This window comes from Mixophyes fleayi, chromosome 4, assembly GCF_038048845.1.
Source record: "Mixophyes fleayi isolate aMixFle1 chromosome 4, aMixFle1.hap1, whole genome shotgun sequence".
NCBI lineage: Eukaryota > Metazoa > Chordata > Amphibia > Anura > Limnodynastidae > Mixophyes > Mixophyes fleayi.
In genome coordinates this window covers 334,843,791-334,861,592 of record NC_134405.1, presented here as the reverse complement: position 1 = coordinate 334,861,592, position 17,802 = coordinate 334,843,791, and the positions used below count along the sequence as shown (strand labels likewise).

General features: G+C 44.0%; 1 protein-coding gene across 2 annotated transcripts in view; it reads left to right on the top strand.

Moving 5' to 3' along the window:
- The window catches only part of LMNTD1 (lamin tail domain containing 1), a 111,986-nt gene that overhangs the window by 68,555 nt on the left and 25,629 nt on the right, over window positions 1-17,802 (top strand). For both annotated transcript variants that reach the window (XM_075210449.1, XM_075210450.1), the window contains exons 8-9: window positions 7,703-7,804; window positions 13,666-13,784. In XM_075210449.1, coding sequence (XP_075066550.1) covers window positions 7,703-7,804; window positions 13,666-13,784 — 221 coding nt within the window. The remainder of the gene's footprint in view (window positions 1-7,702; window positions 7,805-13,665; window positions 13,785-17,802) is intronic.

Below are 17,802 nucleotides of genomic sequence, written 5' to 3'. Positions count from 1 at the left end.
GACATCACTGGTCCTACCCTTGTGTTAGACTCCACACAGTGCATCATTGCAAGTTTGCAAGGTTGTCATTCATACAGTGCGGATCAGATTGATCAAAACAGAGAATCGCCATGTAAAAATTTCAAGAGTAGAAGAGAGCATGACGGATATAGTTATTTAAGTATAAACACGTTACTTACTTCCAGTATATTATATAGTTCAGTCATTGATGGCCTTTGACTGTTGACTTGATGTTAATGTTAAACAGTGGCCTTATTAGTGCAGGTTACAATCTCACATGTTCATTAAAGCCTTTAAGTGCAATTTGGACATCAAAGGACCAATCATCCTTTAGTTTTTCTTCTTACTTCTACAGTTTCCTAAACTAGTATCCATTATGTAATGTTATTATTCTGTACAGTTTTGAGTCCTAAGGTGAAAAAAGAGATTTTTTTTTCTGAGTTAAATGAATGACCTGATGTTAACAAAAAATTGGTTGAATGAAAGAAAACAGTTTTAGACCGGGGTGGATGGGTCCTGTGGGAAGGGTTAATTACTATCCCTAAATCGTACATTTAATAATAAACAATATTGTCCGTTTAAGCTAACGATTTGGCCACAGAATGCAATATAAAAAGCCTTGGGCTTCATTGTTGGGATGTCCTTAGCTGGTCCTTTCAGGACAGATCTCCCAGCGCAGGATACACTGGTGTTTTCTGCAAGGTCAGTTTGACAAGCGGCCAATTCATGTGATTTCATTACTCCAGCCTGATGTGCCTTGATCGCTGTCCAGATTATAACTTCGCTCTGCAAACGCTCCTGGATGTGATCTGAAATGAGGTCCACATGGCTCGCTGGCACGTTCCATTTTTAGCACAGGGGGGGGGGTATCACATGATTTGTGTTACCTTTGCTTGACATGATCACATTTGTGTCTGTATACCTAGCCAACTGTAATAATATATATCACCAGATGTGATTCTGAGCCCCCCCCCCCAGCCCCCCGCCCAGTGTGAGACCTGAGATCCCAGCTCTCTGAGCCTTGGAATGCACAATGATAACTATATTACTAGCAAATGTAGCATTTCATAACAAATATTGTGTACTCTAAAGTTTTTTTTTTAAAAAAACACTTACGGCGAGATTTACTAAACTGCAGGTTTGAAAAGGTGGAGATGTTGCCTGTGGCAACCAATCAGATTCTAGCTGTCATTTATTTAGCGCATTCTAGACAGCTAGAATCTGATTGGTTGCTATAGGCAACATCTCCACTTTTTCAAACCCGCAGTTTAGTAAATATACCCCTTAATGTAGGATTAGTCTCGTTGATTAAAATAATGGTACTATCATAGATATTCAATACATCGCTCAGATGTACCAATGGATTACATAAATTACAGATAATAATATAGATTAGTATAGTAAATGTATAGATTATTTCCATTTATCCTCTGTATAACTATACCAAATATAATATAGCCAAGGTAAACATATCTGTGGGTAAATGTATCAAGCTGAGAGTTTTCCGGCGGGTTTGAAAAGTGGAGATGTTGCCTATAGCAACCAATCAGATTCTAGCTGTCATTTTGTAGAATGTACTAAATAAATGATAGCTAGAATCTGATTGGTTTTTTAAACCCGCCGGAAAACTCTCAGCTTGATACATTTACCCACCTCGCGTCCAATAAAACTTCCTAATTAAAATATGGTGTAAATCAATAGAGTTTAGTGACAAACTACAGGTAGAATCTTAAAAAAATATTTTTCCTTCCAGTTTTGCCTATTGCAATTGAAATAAAATAATATTTATTTTAATATGCTCCCAAAAGAAACCACAATGTATTCCTAAAAAATAATCTAAAATTTACCTGCACAGAGTAGAAAATTACAAAGTTATTCCCGAGGAGCCTGATGCATCACAGAGATGTGCAAATGGGTTTGGTCCTTAATTTACAAAATACCTCTAACCATCAAGGGTTAATCAGACAAGCTGCATCCCTTGACCCCATCTAAACAGGTCGTACTGGGGATGCCTCTCAGTAGTTAATATATATTGTATAGTACAGTTTATGTTATGACATATTTTCCATTTGCGTCATCTTGTGGAAAACCGAAGAGATCAACAAGTGCTGCACTAGAGGCAGATAGAGGATACATGCGCAGACCTTGGATTGTTTCAGGGTCTATGTCACTTTAAATAATTAGAGTGTTAAATCACATAAAACTGGCACGTGTAGAACACACAGGCGGATGTAATATATTTGCACATAGGTCATTATGTAGCCTGTAAACTGTAGTTTGGTATTTGAAGGTCTGATTCATCAAGGGAGGAAAACAGCGATTTTCTACGTACAGTTCGCAAAATCACTCTGCGTCTGCCCAGAACCGGACTATACGCCACGTTCAATTCATCCGCGAGCGCAAAGGACACTTACTACAGCCTGTGATTTCAGGGAGCGAACAGGGCGTGGGGAGAATTTGCCCGTAGTACAGTGAGGGCGTGCCAATCTCGAGCTCAATTCAAGCTCTGGGCATCTCTCAGGTACTTGTTTTTCAGCCGTATCTCTTGCTCCAGTTACAGGTCTAGTTTAAGTGCCAATTACTAGTGATGATGGCTGCGTATGCATGCTATAACATGTGTTTGCAATCAGGAACAAACTTTTTTTTTTTTTTTTTATGTTTTATCATTAATGCCTAAATTATTGACATGAGACATTAGTTGAATTGTTTTCTTCTGAGCATTCTTTTGTGATTTTATATTCCACAGAGATATTTGGCAGTGTCCTGTGTAATAAAGCAGACCTTGACCCGTATTCATCACCACATGTATCTTCTCATCTGCTCCGTGTTGAATTTTGCCGTACGTACACCCGATTGACGTGCGTTTTAAAACACGCACATTGCGCTCAGTATGCGTGCCTTAATGACTCAGACCCTGAGCCTCCCTTAGTTTGGTGCAGTGCATTCAGAGAGCAATTTAGTTTGCTAGTAGTTCCAGTGCTATGGACGTCTGACAAAGAAGCTCTAAGTTCTCTAAGCTGGTGCAATGTTCAATTCTTTTTTAAAAAAAAGTTTTTTCTTTAGAGACAATGCGTGTGTCTCTAACGTAATCAGTCTTGGTGCCACCTCACACCTCAATTTGTGCACTTGTGTTTCGATTTATGCCAAAGTGCATGAGTTTTCGGAAACCAAGATGGCGGTGTTTGCAGAAGAGCAGACGTTTGCGCCAAGGAGAGAAGTTGGATGGAGTGAGGGCATCAGTGAACTTAGATTTGAAGAGCTAAAATGAGAGGTCATTTCATAGCGTAAGTTCGATAAAAAGAGAGGGGTGGAGAGGTGTACTTTTAAGGGCTCTCCAACTGCATGGAGCGGAGCGAGCTAAAGATCAGCAACATAACTGCTTTGCGGAATATGCGGCTCATTCTGCATTTGGCTGCAAACTTATGTGGGTTACGCCGTCGCACCACACAGCAATGTGAATTGGTCGGGGTGGGAACGTTTTAACGATGATCAGAAATCGGACAACGAGGAGGCCTACAAATAAAACCCGAATTTACCAAAAAATTATGGCAATATACACAGATATACCTGAAAACCGACGCTGCAGAACTCAGATGGCACCATCATACTGACAGCAACTGATTCCGAATTGAAAGATCTTCAGCAGAGCCAGATTTAGACCTAATGGGGCCCTAGGCCAGATACTGGTGTGGGGCCCCCTCCCTGAAAAAATCCATAGCACTATAGTTTTTAGCATAACATATACCCCTATTCAGGGGCTGGCTGGCAGACTTTAGCCCAGGGGGGAAAGCACATAGCACTGGCCCATAAGTAGCGGCCCATTTTTAAAGGTTGGTCTCACCACCGGCCCTGGGAGGGCCCTCTGGGGACCACTGGGCCCTAGGCAATTGCCTAGGTTGCCTAGTGGTAAATCCGGCCCTGATCCCCGGCACAACACTATTATGTCATTGCGACCTGTCTCAATGTTAATTTAAAGCGGCAATGGCGGGTTAAGTGTTCAAACACTTAACCTGTGGGGTACCGACATTGCCGCTTTAAATTAACATTCATAGAGGTCGCGGTGACGTCAAAGTGTTGTGCCGGAGAGATGTCAATTCGGAAAACTTGTGTTCAAAATTTCACCTCCAGCATGTGGCCATTTTCAATTTGCAAAAAAAGATTTTAACTTTTTGTGTGTGCATTTAAAAGTTTTTATGACATTGGTCAAATTGTGCTTTCTTGTATAAAGAGCCCCTGGGAGGTGTAAAAGGCGCCCCATTAAAAGTTATACACTGAGGACTGGCTTCCTCCATCTCAAAGGAAAGATAACCTTGAAATGCTTTTGCAAGGAGTAAAATGTTCTGCGGCCTCACGCTAAAGATGGAACTCTCCAAAATGCACCTTCTCCACCTATTGAATCTCATTTAAATAATTGTTTTGCAAAACAAAGTCTGGCTGTGTTGCTAAATCATACTTGCCAACTTTTAGGTACAAGGCGCTCCGGAGGGTTGGCCAACCTCCTCCCGCGGGAGCCTGGGAGGTCTTGACGAATATTCGAATACCTATATTTATGCGCCTAGGCCAATCTAGACAACGAACGTCCCTGATCCGCTCAGTTTCTCCCATCAGAGGATGCAAAATTGCGCACCCCCCACGGATGCAGCCATCTTTTTCTACACGTCAATCTATTGGTGGAGAAAGAGGCGCAAATAGCATGTGCGCTCCTTTTGCACTTTCGCAAATGTCCTTCAGTATCTGGTGCAAAGAATTTGGGAAGCGATACAGAAGGATAACTACCCTCGAGCTATGTGATCTCTGAACCAAGACCAACCTGCGGTTAATTATAGACATATCCCACTACCTGTGACTGGGGGTATTATTCCTTCTCCGTTACTTTGATATTTCACAACAGTTACTGATTAAAGTATTTCTGAAACAATTGTCCCTCTCTCTTGTAATGACCTCTGACCTGCTCTTTCCTCCACTTCCCAGTCCCACTGAACCATCAACAATGGTCCACTTGTTACTTGATGCCGATATACTTTTCACACACTAGGGGCAGCAATGAGCAGCAGATTTAAAGGTCCCTGCAGTGCATTAGAATCAATTTGTATGTAAATATTTGCCTATTGGTCCTTTTTCAGTAATAAAGTAGCAGATTAATAGGCTGCTGTTAGTATAGGGCATTATGCTGTGCTTTTAATTGGTGTGTGCCTGCACAGAGGCCCTGCAGATCCCTCAGTCACTTGAATGCAGCCTGCACCCAGTCCCCTGGTTACTCATTGATGTGGTTGAAGACAGATCTGCGGCAGCATACAGAGTGCTCATTACCAGCTCTCGAGTGTGTGTCTCTCAGGCTTGTTTGCCACTAACTGGCTCCTTGTCCACAGCTGACACTCCCGTCAATGTGACTCTGAGTAAGAAATGATTTTTCCTCAGGTCATGTTTAATAGAATGTTTGTGTAGCTGTATCCAGCCTCTGAGATACAATGTATCAGACAGAACCATGAGCTGCAGGATGCAGGAAATGAACACCTGGGTCTGCATGGGGGAGACCTAAGGGGGGGGGGGGGGGGTGGGGGTACAGTTACAATCAAACCCCTGTCTTCCATATAGTGTTTATTAGGCTGAGGCAATTGGAGGGCACAGGTGTGTGCATATCACAGCCCAGATGGGATAATGAAATGCTGGGTGATAAAAAAAAAGAATTAGGAGACATTGAACATAGTTAGGAGACATTGAAAATATATACAGTGAATATTTCATTAAATCAACACACCCAAACTTAGCAGATACGAGTACCGAGTCGAGCCGGTTCGGCACTGTCGCGCGCCCTCGGATTTGAAAACGAGGCAAAACGTCATTGTGATGTCATTGGATCTCGGGAGTTTTGGAATCCTTTTTAAGATCCAACATAACGGTGGGTGGGAGGGAGAGCGAACACCCACTTTTCTTTTCTGCCACTGCTGTGTGGCAATGTGTCCTAGATGTGCTAGGAACTGCCGTGTGTTTGTGTCATTGCTCTGTCGCTTACCATCCAGCCAGATCGCTGCAGTATTTGTCCGAAAGTGTATGAAAATAACATTGTGATCTGTGCGGTGGTCAAAATTGACTGCAAATTACTTGAAATTAGTGTTATTGAGGTTAATAATAATGTAGGAACAATAAAAGAGCAAAATTATGTGATTGTAGCATATTTTAGGATTTTTTTGAAAAAATCCAAAACCAAAACCAAAACACGAAGCTAATCCAGATCCAAAACCAAAACCAGTTCACGGGTGTCAGTGAGTATCTCTAGTTTTTATACTGACTTTTGCACAGTACCACTTCCCTTCTCGGCAACAGTCATTGTATATTTTTGCTCTGAGTGTATGGATAATTGCTCAGTACAACTTCTTTTGCTCTATATGCTTGGTATAATTCTTAGTTTGTAGTCTTAATCTGTGTGTGTGGACATCTGCTCAGTACAACTTCTATTGGTGTATATGATGGGTGTAATTCTCAGTGTATTCTTAATCTGCGTGTATGGACATCTGCCCAGTACAACTTCTCTTGTTCTGTCTGCCAATGTCAGTATCTGTTCTGATTCTGTTAGTATGAACAGCGTCACAGTACAACTTCTCTTCCTCTGCATGTGTGGGTGCAATGCCCGGTGCAAGCAGCCGGAGGGAGATCCTTGGACATTTTTTGCTGTGAATGGTTTTTATTATGGAAACTGCTCTCTACTACTGTGGCGTAGTGGTTAGTACTTCTGCCTTACAGCACTGGGGTCATGAGTTCAATTCCCAACCATGACCTTATCTGAGGAGTTTGTATGTTCTCCCTGTGTTTGCGTGGGTTTCCTCTGGGTGCTCCGGTTTCCTCCCACACTCCAAAAACATACTGGTAGGTTAATTGGCTGCTATCAAAATTGACCCTAGTCTCTCTCTCTCTGTCTGTGTGTGTGTGTGTGTGTGTGTGTTAGGGAATTTAGACTGTAAGTTCTAATGGGGCAGGGACTGATGTGAGTGAGTTCTCTGTACAGCGCTGCAGAATTAGTGGTGCTATATAAATAAATGATGATGATGATGATGATGATGATATTTTGCCCTGTGCCCAAGGGACGTGGTCGTTTCTGGTTAAGCCCCTAGTTTGAGAATAAGTTGAAGGCGACTGAGTGTCGGCCTTCTTCAGGCTCTGCTGTGGTGGAGAATCCATGGTTCATGTTTGTTTTCTATCCTCGCTGTAGCCTGGTCGTTCCTGGAGAACAGCCCAGGTATTAATGTGCGCTCACAGTGAACCCGGGACTTCTGTGAAGAGTTGGCGGAGATTTCTGGAAATGACGTCTGCATAAAGACATGACTAATCAGGACTTTCTAATTTCACTTTGTATTGGGAGCCAAAACATATAAATATCGCCTTTTTCCAAAAAAATAATGTATGTCGTAATCAAAACATTTGCAAAGGGCTGTGTGTTCTAGTGTTGTCTTTTAAAGGAACCCCAGGACTTCTTAATTGATATTCTTATCCAACATTAAAAAGAACTCACCTACGTTATGTGCCGGCATTATATTGGCTCTCACGACACATGTAGAATGCTCGGAAACTTACTATGTATTAAGATAATTTATATTTTTTGATTATTGATTCAAATTTGTGCATCTGTTGTTTACTATTTCCTGACAATAATCTGCCCTGTTTGTTGTATTTATTCCACTTTTCTCTATCCTGTCTCTCTAAACAGCTCTTCTCAGAAGAGACCGACAACAAGACATTGCTGGAGAACCTAGAAACTGAACGTTCGAGGGGCCTGCAGCATATTCGGGGCATGGAGGCCAGGCTAGAGGTCAGTGTCTGTCATTTAGTGATAATTACACCAGTTCCAACTGCCCCCCCTCTTCCTCTACAAAGAGCACCGCTGGCAGCTGCAGATGGAGATTGTCATTTAATTTCCCATTACATAAATATGCCCAATTGTGTTTCCCAAGAGCGGAGCGTATTCCTCCCAACAATGGGGCCATTCAGAGCCTTGTTAACAGTTCAGAATGTTTCCTGCCCCTCTTGGTTCTTTAATTCTGCCATATTAAAAGAGAAAGACAGCAAGTCTGGGCTGCAGAACATAAGTATTGGCATAAAAATGATTCATTTGTAGGAAAGCATTTATGTGTAAAACATTTCTATTAGGACAAATAGCGCTATTTTATGTGTATAAGAATATTTATTCATTTGTCTGTTACAAAAACATTTATACACAGACTGAGAGTTATATAGTGGAAGGAGCAGGGTCTCCCAGCAGCACAAAGTATATCAGGAGATGTGAGGTGCTAGTGAGGACAGGGCTACATGTGACAGGGGCAGTGACATGATGTGAGGAGGGGAATGGAGGCCACAGGAAGCCACAGACTGAGAGTTATATAGTGGAAGGAGCAGGGTCCCCCAGCAGCACAGAGTATATCAGGAGATGAGTGATGTGTTAGTGAGGACAGGGCTGCATTTGACAGGGGCAGTGACATGATGTGAGGAGGGGAATGGAGGTAACAGGAAGCCACAGACTGAGAGGTATATAGTGGAAGGAGAAGGGTCCTTGCAAAAGAGGGCTGTGATATAAGGCCTCTGTCACACTGATGCATGAAAACCATAGTTGCCAACATTGGCAGGTTAAGTCCCGGGAGGTCCGGGGGTCAGGTGGGTGTGTGGGGGCGGGGCTCGAAGAATCGTGCCATTAGCCCCGCCCCCAAAGTTGTCACTACATTTTCGGCCAATAAAACAAGGGGGCGGGGCCACAATGACGCGCCCGTGATGCAGATAAGCCCCGCCTCCTCCATTCACTTTCCACCGCCGCCCGGGAATAGGGAGAATTGCTCTCTCTCCCGGGAGCCCGAGAGACTGACCCAGATTTCGGGAGTCTTCCGGATATTCCGGGAGAGTTGGCAAGTATGATGAAAACTCTGGTAGTCATACATCCAACTTGAATTAAAAGCAGTTTTGTGCGGATTTAAATAATAAGTTTATCTTCAAACGAAACCTCATCTCTTACTAAATCTTACCTCAACGTATGTTATTATAATAAACCGATACCAAGCTCTGAACTTTCCCCTAGTGTCATTAGATCTCTTCCATCTAAATGTCAACATTGGACAAACAACACCCACAAGAAATGCATAAATATTTATTTTTACATTTTGTGTTACACTGCTAGTTAGGGGCAATGAGGAAGTTCAGGGGTTCAGTTGCAATTTACTCCTTGTATGTTGCAAAAAAACCGTCAGGTGCCTTTAACCCAATGTTTGCTGAGAGCCCACTAATGTCATATAAAGCAGAGGTGCAGGGTCAAGAACCCAAAAAAGGTCCCAAAATGTGTTCTTGGAGTCCTCTGACGGTCAAATACAACACACTCTATTGGGAGCCACCTCTTTTGAGTTCCCAAAACAATGGCGCACTGACATGTGTGGTCTCAATTAAGAAAAAGTTGCGCCCCTCAAGTCACCCTAAATTCTGAGACACAATGTCCTTGTGTTGTAAAGGACACACCTGTCATCAGCCGCTTTTCTCTGCAGTATTTTATCCTCTCCGTGTTATTATAATAACATGAAACGTTTATTTCATAATGTCGCCCTGTAAGGAGCCGCTATAGGATGGAAGATGATTGTGTGATAATTATACTTTCCTGTGCTCCAAGTCCTGCATCACCCCGCTCATCGCAACTCTATTAGGCAGTCTGGGGATCTTGTATTCACTTACCGGCCCCTAATTGTTTGTGTGGAGCGAAAATAGACAATTTTGGAGCTGATCCGGTTAATGGCTGAGGTCACATGGGGCGTCCTCTGCGCGGAAGAGCTGGAAAGAAATTGTCTGAGATTTAATTAGGGTCCTTAAAGCCGCTCAGGCAAAGTCCTTGAATGAGCATCATTACAATCAGGGACATGAAAGAGGGTGAAAAACGGCAGACAGAGGTCTGCTGATGGGAAAAAATATATCCAAAGAAAGATCTGTCCACTGAAATATAAATATATATATATATATATATGTATACTGATCCATAGGAAAACCAAGGGGGGGTCATAGTGCCTGGAAACCCCCCTCCACGCTTGGGGCACTGTATAATTGAGGTGGCTGGACCCTGCCCCCGCTTCACCCGGCTCTGCTTGAAAAGGGAGAGCTGTGTGCACCTAACAGTAGTGCACGCAGCATTGTCCATGTATATTATGGGGATAGGAAGAGTTGGAGAGCAGCCAAACACTGTCTAAAATTATAGCCACGCCCCCATTCAGATTGGTCACGCCCACTGGTGGCGTGGTGTGGAAACCCCCCTCTACAAATCCTGCGTTTGCCCCTGTGATCAGCCACCTACCTAATATTGTGTAGGTCCCCCTCGTGCCGCCACAACAGCTCTGACCCGTCGAGACTCCACAAGACCTCTGAAGGAGTCCTGTGGTATCTGGCACCAAGACGTTAGCAGTAGATCCATTAGGTCCTGGTATACACAGACCTATCCCTTTGTGAAAAAGAAAATCATTTAAATTGTTGCCTGTTTTTCCCACATGATGCCCATAAAGTAAAAATAAACCTTCTAAACAGGAAAAGCGGAAGCATTGTCCATAGCAGCCAATCAGATTCTAGCTATCATTTATTAGAATGTATTGAATAAATGATAGCTAGAATCTGATTGGTTGCTCAGGACTACACATCCTATCTGTCCTAAGAAATTATATACTGATGTTAAGTAAGGGTGTGCACCGGCCACTTTTAGTGTTTTGGGTTTTGGGTTCTGATTAGCTTGAGGTTTTGGTTCTGATTTATTTTTAAAAAAGCATAAAAAGTGCTAAAAACCAGTTTTGTGTTTTGTTTTTTTCACTCCTACGCTATTATTAACCTCAATAACATTCAATAACAATCATTTCCACTAATTTCCAGTCTATTCTGAACACCTCACAATATTGTTTTTAGGCCAAAAGGTTGCACCGAGGTAGCTTGAGCACATAATGCTAAAAAAAGAGGTACAAGATGGAATTGTTCTGGGCCCTCCCTCCCACCCCTCGCGAGATTCGACGGGAGACTTGGACGACAGAGCCTCGTTTTCAATTTTTTTCCCGCCGGAAATATCCGAACAGTGCTCGGATCCCGTTCGGATCCGCAACTGTTCGGGTGGGCTCGGATTAGCGGAATCCGAGCCCGCTCATCTCTAATGTACCGATGTACAAATTGTGAGGTGCTATTTGGCACACAGCTCTGGCAGCAAATGGGTTGAATTTCCTTTCTGTGGTGCATAGCTGTTTCCCCAAAATCACAGCCGTATCTCAAATATTCTAAGTTCTAATCTACTGAAATTTACACTTTTTGTAAAAGAATAAATAAATAAAATAGTTGCATTACAGGACTTATTTGCTTTTTAATAAATCTTTAGTTTCCAGTATAGAACCAAGAATCCATGTTTTAGGGTTAACGAGAGAAACCAATTATTGGTGCTACGATGCCCTGCCTGTCATGTACATCAAAAAACAAGATACAAACAAATGTTTCACACGTCCCACAATCCCTCGTGATCTGTAATACGGGGCTCTGACCTAACTGTATAATGTACAGGGTGCTGGGAAATGACTGCGCAGAGATGATTATACAATCTGTCTTCTGAGCACAGAAGCTATAATGATTCTGCTGATAATTGTGTATCTATCACCTACTTGCAATTGAAGCAGCCATATTCTATGCAGCCTGTTAAGTCACTAGGAGTTGGTCACATCTCCGAGGCATCGAAGCATGAGCCATAATACATAGTTGCCAACATTTTATAATTATCGTCATTATGCATAATGAATTTGATTATAATTCTTTAATTTTTTATTTGAAATACTCCTCATCAATAAATATTAAAGACTAAAGCACAGAGCCTAAGGAGAGACGGTAAGAACTGCATCTAATGAGGAAGTTTGCAGTTTGTCAATTTTGAAAAACAAGGACAATTCTAGGGACTAACTTAATTACCAAGGACACTTGACAGCTGCATTATACTGCTCTGTGATACCGTATGATACTATGTAATGTCTTGTGCCGTTCTTTTGTGACTTGTGACGCCATGCGCTATACGGTTATATGAAGATGTGTAGGACTTGGTTCACCAAGGGACGTAAACAACGATTTTATGTCTATCATCCGCACAATTGCTCTGCGCCTGCGCAGAACCAAACCGTATGCCACAGCCGGTTAATCTGTGAGCGCAAGAGACGATCACTACAGCCTACGAGGTCAGGCAAGGAACGGGGCGGTGAAGGGGCGTTGGGCCGTAGTCTATGTGCTGTAAGTGCCAGTCGCGAGTGCACGCAGCCATGTCCGATCTAAACTTTGGGCATCTCGCAGGTACTTGTTTTTCAGCCGTATCACTTGCTCCGGCTACAGGTCAGGTGTAAGTGCTGATTACTAGTGATGACGGCTGTATATACAGCTAGAACGTGTGTTTACAATCAGGAGCAACTGGGAAAATGTATTTTATGTACAATAGACATTAATAACGTCCTAAAAAATGTATTTAATGGAGAAAACATTATTATTTTTTTTAATGTTTTATCGTTAATGCCTATATTATGACATTAACTCATTATTGTTTTTTAAGAATTTATATTCCACAATTATTGGACGTATCCAGGGGTAAATGTATCAAACTGCGAGTTTGCCAGCGTGTTGAAATCGCGGAAAATCGCTGAGCCCTGTAGTTCCACAAACAAAATTGGTGTCAGTTTTTTTTTTTTTTAACCATTTAGCGCCGTATTACCCTACTACCCACAGCCCAGGGGTAGTAGAAAGAGCCCTAGTGCTATCAGCACTGGGTTGGTTCTTTCTAGGGGGGGGGGGGGCCACTCGTTTTTTTCAGCGGACCCCACTCCCTAGGGAATCCAGCCCAGCGCTGAACAGTCTAGGGTTGGTTAGTCATTATGGCATGGGGACCCCTGCTGCGCGTCTCCTGCTATAGTGCCGCCAACCCTGGCTGGTTTGCCTAGTGCTGGTAAAGTGAAAATCGGGGGGACCCCACGCAAAATTTTTCCACGATTTTCACGGGACCAGCACTAGTCAGGCAGCACTAGGGTTAAGCATAAATAGTGGGGGGACTCCACGCTTTTTTTTTAAAAAAACTTTTATCTGTTCTTTAACTTTTTAACACTGCCAGGGCAGTGTAACAGTGATGTGTTGATACAACACGCTGCTATCAGGCAGCGTGTTGTATCTGACGTGTTTAGAAGCAAACTCTCCTGAGTTTGCTAACTCGCAGCTTCATACATTGGAGACTTGTATAGCTGCAGTGGCAAACAGTCGGGAGTTTGATCTCTGGCGGTTTTGCAAGTAGCGATTTTGACAGAAGCACAACTCTGGCGATTTTGTATGAAAACTCAGCTTCATACATCGGCGAGTTTCAACTCTCCCGAGAAAATCGCTGGAGTTGCAGACTCGCAGCTTGATACATTTACCCCCCAGTGTCTTGTGTACTAGGGCACCTGTATTCATCAGCGCGCGTATCTTCCCATCCATTCCCTGTTGAATTCAGGAGTGTGCAGACCCAAATTTCCTGTGTTCTGAGACAAACGCACATTGCGCTCAGTATGCGCGCCTTGATGAATGAGGCTCCGTAATGTCTATACTGTCATGCGACCCCATGTGCTGTTCTGTAATGTGATGTCGTACAACCTGCACACATACTGATATCTTCTGTCTCATCAGGAGATGCAGGATCTTCTTCTGGCCAAAATGAGAGAGCTGAACACTTTCCAGGAAACAAATGTGTCTCTGAGGATCGAGCTGGATGCTCTGAAAGCAATGCTGGAGGAGGAGGAGCAGCAGTAAGTGTATATATATATATATATATATATATATATAATTATATGTATATGGGTTCTTAAGGAAGTCTTGTATATGAGTCCAGTATAGGAGTTCTGTCTATGACTCCAGCATATGGGATCGGTCAGGGCCATTTTAACAACATTATGGGCCCCCGGGCAAAGCAGTGTAGTAGGGCCCCTACCTATACAACAATTCACAGGAATGAAAATGTCAATTATTAATAAAATTAAGTTTATATTTATTGTTACCTGAAAAAAAGTCAAGCTTAACGGTTTTACTAACAATTAAAAAAACAAAATGTCCCGATCAGCAGCCGATTCCTGTGCACACACTATACACATTTTACAAGATTTACCATCAGATCTGTGCTCTTCATCTGTCATAACCATCGGCTGAAAAGATCCTGACTCTGCACACTCCATAGAGATCTATGGACACTGCTGGTTTTAGAAGGACATCGTTCCATAGTTGAACAACATTTTTAGTCCGGTTTAAAAATCAAATGAAACGATACAATGAGCTTTGGAACGATAATCGTTCATTGTTGGAACGTTCACACTGATGTGATATCGGGCCGAGCGGTCGTTTATCGGGGGATTGGCCCAATGATAGTCTTTATCCTGCTAGTAAATAATATATAATATAATGCACCCCCACTGTAATATATTTATTATTATTATTTATATAGCACCACAGTCATACAGAGATTATGTCATCATTCACATCAGTCCCTGGTACTGTTAGGAACCCCTCCAGCCGGCACAACACAACCCGGAGTCTACTCTGCCAGTCAGGTGTTCACTGGAGCCCCTGATGGTGGGGACAGACTGGGCTGCAGACTGACAGAGGGTCGGGAAGTGTGTACCGGCTGGGGAGAACCCAGGCAAGAAGAGTCAGGTCCACGCAGAGGTCAAAGGCCGGCAGCAGGTAACAGTAATGATGAACAAGCTGAGGTCAGAGGTCACAGGCAAAGCAGCAGAACGGGTAAACAAGCCAAGGATCAGGGTCACAGGAAACACAAGCGAAGTCCAATACGAAGCCAAGGGTCATACACGGGAAGTCAAACGTAGATACAGGATACAGGAACTGGAACAAGCAGGTCAGCAGACTGGAGCACAGAAGCTATAACCGGCAATGAGGCAGCAGACCTCATTGCCTTAAATACCCAGCTGAACCAATCACAGGTTGAACACACTCCTGCAGGTTAATAGAGCAGTCACTAATAGAGCCAATCAGGGCTTGCCCCTGGCCTGCACAGTTGCAGGCTAATGCCTGTAATTGCCTCCTATGATCTGCCCCTATTAATTAGCCCACAGGCTGTAGAATCGCTGCGCCCGGCTTCCTCCTATTGCCGGGACGCAGCTCTGAAGCGTCTGTTGGTTGCCCCGGCAACGGCCGGGTTATGGCCGGAAATGACGTCCCGGTCGCCATGGCGACGGCCGGGACGCGGGTGAGTGAGTCGCGGCGGCTGGGCACTGCCGTGGCTCGTAACAGTACCCCCCCCTTGAGGAGGGGTCGAGGGACCCCGACATCCTGGTTTCCTAGGGAATTTTTTGAAGAACTCCTTCAGTTTCTTTGGGGCATGGAGTTGTCTCCGCGGAACCCAAGATCGCTCTTCTAATCCGCGATTCCTCCATTGTATAAGGAAATGCACCTGTCCTTGAACATTTTTAGAATCAAGGACCTTTTGAATCACGAATTTTTGTGGCCCACTGGAACCTCTCCCAGGCACACTTGAAGACTGGGCTTGACCAGGATAAAGCACTGGCTTCAATAGAGAACAATGAAAGGTGTTTGGAATTCTTAACGAGCCTGGAATTTTTAACCTAAATGCGACGGAGTTCACCTGCTTGATGATAAGAAACGGCCCGATGAACTTAGGGCCCAATTTCTTGCAAGGTTGTCTGAGCCTGATATTTTTTGTAGACAGCCAGACTTTCTGGCCAACCTTAAGGGAGCAGGGGGTACGGTGTCGGTCCGAAATTTTTTTTGCAACAAGTGAGGCTTGTTTTAAAGATGAATGTACTTTCTTCCAGACAACTCTGAGATCCCTGGCAGTGGAACGGATCTCCTGGATACCAACGGACTGGAGTGAATACAAAGAGTTAGATCTGGGGTGGAAACCATAATTGCAAAAGAACGGAGAGGTTTTCGTGGATGAGTGACAGGAGTTGTTACAGGCAAATTCTGCCCAGGGCAACAAGGAGGACCAGTTGTCATGGAACTCCGATATGTAGCATCGCAAGAACTTCTCCAAGGACTGGTTAACCCTTTCAGTCTGCCCATTTGACTGAGGGTGGTATGCAGATGATAAACTGACCTTGATTCCCAGGAGGGTACAGAATGATCTCCAGAACTGCGCTATGAACTGGGAACCCCGATCGGAGACGATGTCTGTAGGGAGTCCATGGAGGCGGAAAATGTGTTGAATGAACAAAACTGCCAAATCTCGAGCAGTAGGCAGCCTAGTGAGTGGAATGAAATGTGCCATCTTGCTGAACCGGTCTACCACGACCCAAATGGTATTGTGTCCCGCAGAGGGTGGCAGATCGACTATAAAGTCCATGGACAGATGTGTCCAAGGTTTACCAGGGGCGGCCAACGGAACTAACTGACCTACCGGGCGAGTCTTGGGAACTTTGTTCCTGGCACAAACTTCACAGGACCGGACGTGACTCTTGACGTCAGCAGACAGAGACGGCCACCATACAGTACGGGAAAGGATTTCCAGTGTTTTGTAGACTCCAGGATGCCCAGCAGTCCGACTGTTGTGTGCCTCAGCAAGGACTGTCTTCCTTAGATGAACTGGGACAAACAAACATCCTGCCGGAGTGTTATCAGGAGCCAACCTCTGGAACCTTTGTAAGGTACAGCTCAAATCTTGAGTTAATCCGGCATGAATCATAGACACAGGAACAATAGGCTCTGAGCAGGTGACCGGAGCATGATGTGCCAGGAAACTTCTAGACAGGGCGTCCGCTTGAATATTTTTGGAACCAGGACGATAGGTGATAATAAAGTTGAACCGAGTGAAGAACAGCGACCACCGAGCCTGTCGGGGGTTCAGACGTTTGGCTGACTGTATATACTGTAAGTTCTTATGATCCGTTATAACGGAGATCTGGTGTGCAGCGCCTTCCAACCAGTGTCGCCATTCCTCAAAGGCCCATTTAATTGCCAGCAATTCTCGGTTTCCCACGTCATAGTTGGTTTCCGCTGATGAGAACTGACGGGAAAAAAAGGCACATGGATGTAAGCGGTGGGTCTGGGGGTCTTTTTGTGACAAGACAGCCCCAGCACCGACGTCAGAAGCATCTACCTCAAGAACAAACGGTACCCTAGGATCCGGATGTCTGAGAACCTGAGCAGACACAAAAGCTTTCTTCAGGGTTTTGAATGCATTTATTGCCTGTTGTGACCAAACAGTTGGATCACCTCCTTTGCGGGTCAAGGTGACAATAGGAGCCACGATATCAGCAAAGCCGCCAATAAACCTCCTGTAGTAATTGGCGAATCCCAGGAATCTCTGGACCGCCTTGAGGTTATTCGGTTGAATCCAATCCAGAATTGCTTGGACCTTGGTTGGGTCCATGGAGAAACCTTCTGAGGAGATTAGATAACCGAGGAAGGATACCTTCTGGACCTCGAACTCGCATTTCTCGAGTTTCGCGTAGAGGTGATGTTCCCGTAATTTCTGTAGGATTTGTCTGACATGACCCTGGTGCGCAGACAACGATTTTGAATATATGAGGATGTCATCAAGGTAAACAACAACAAAGTGTCCCAGGAACTCACGTAACACCTCATTAATCAAATCCTGAAATACGGCAGGAGCATTACTCAGGCCAAACGGCATGACCAGGTATTCGTAATGGCCCGAGAGCGTGTTGAACGCCGTCTTCCACTCATCACCTGCTCTAATACGTATGAGATTATAGGCTCCACGAAGATCAATTTTTGTGAAGATAGTGGCTCCTCTTAATTGATCAAAAAGAACGGAGATGAGGGGAAGGGGGT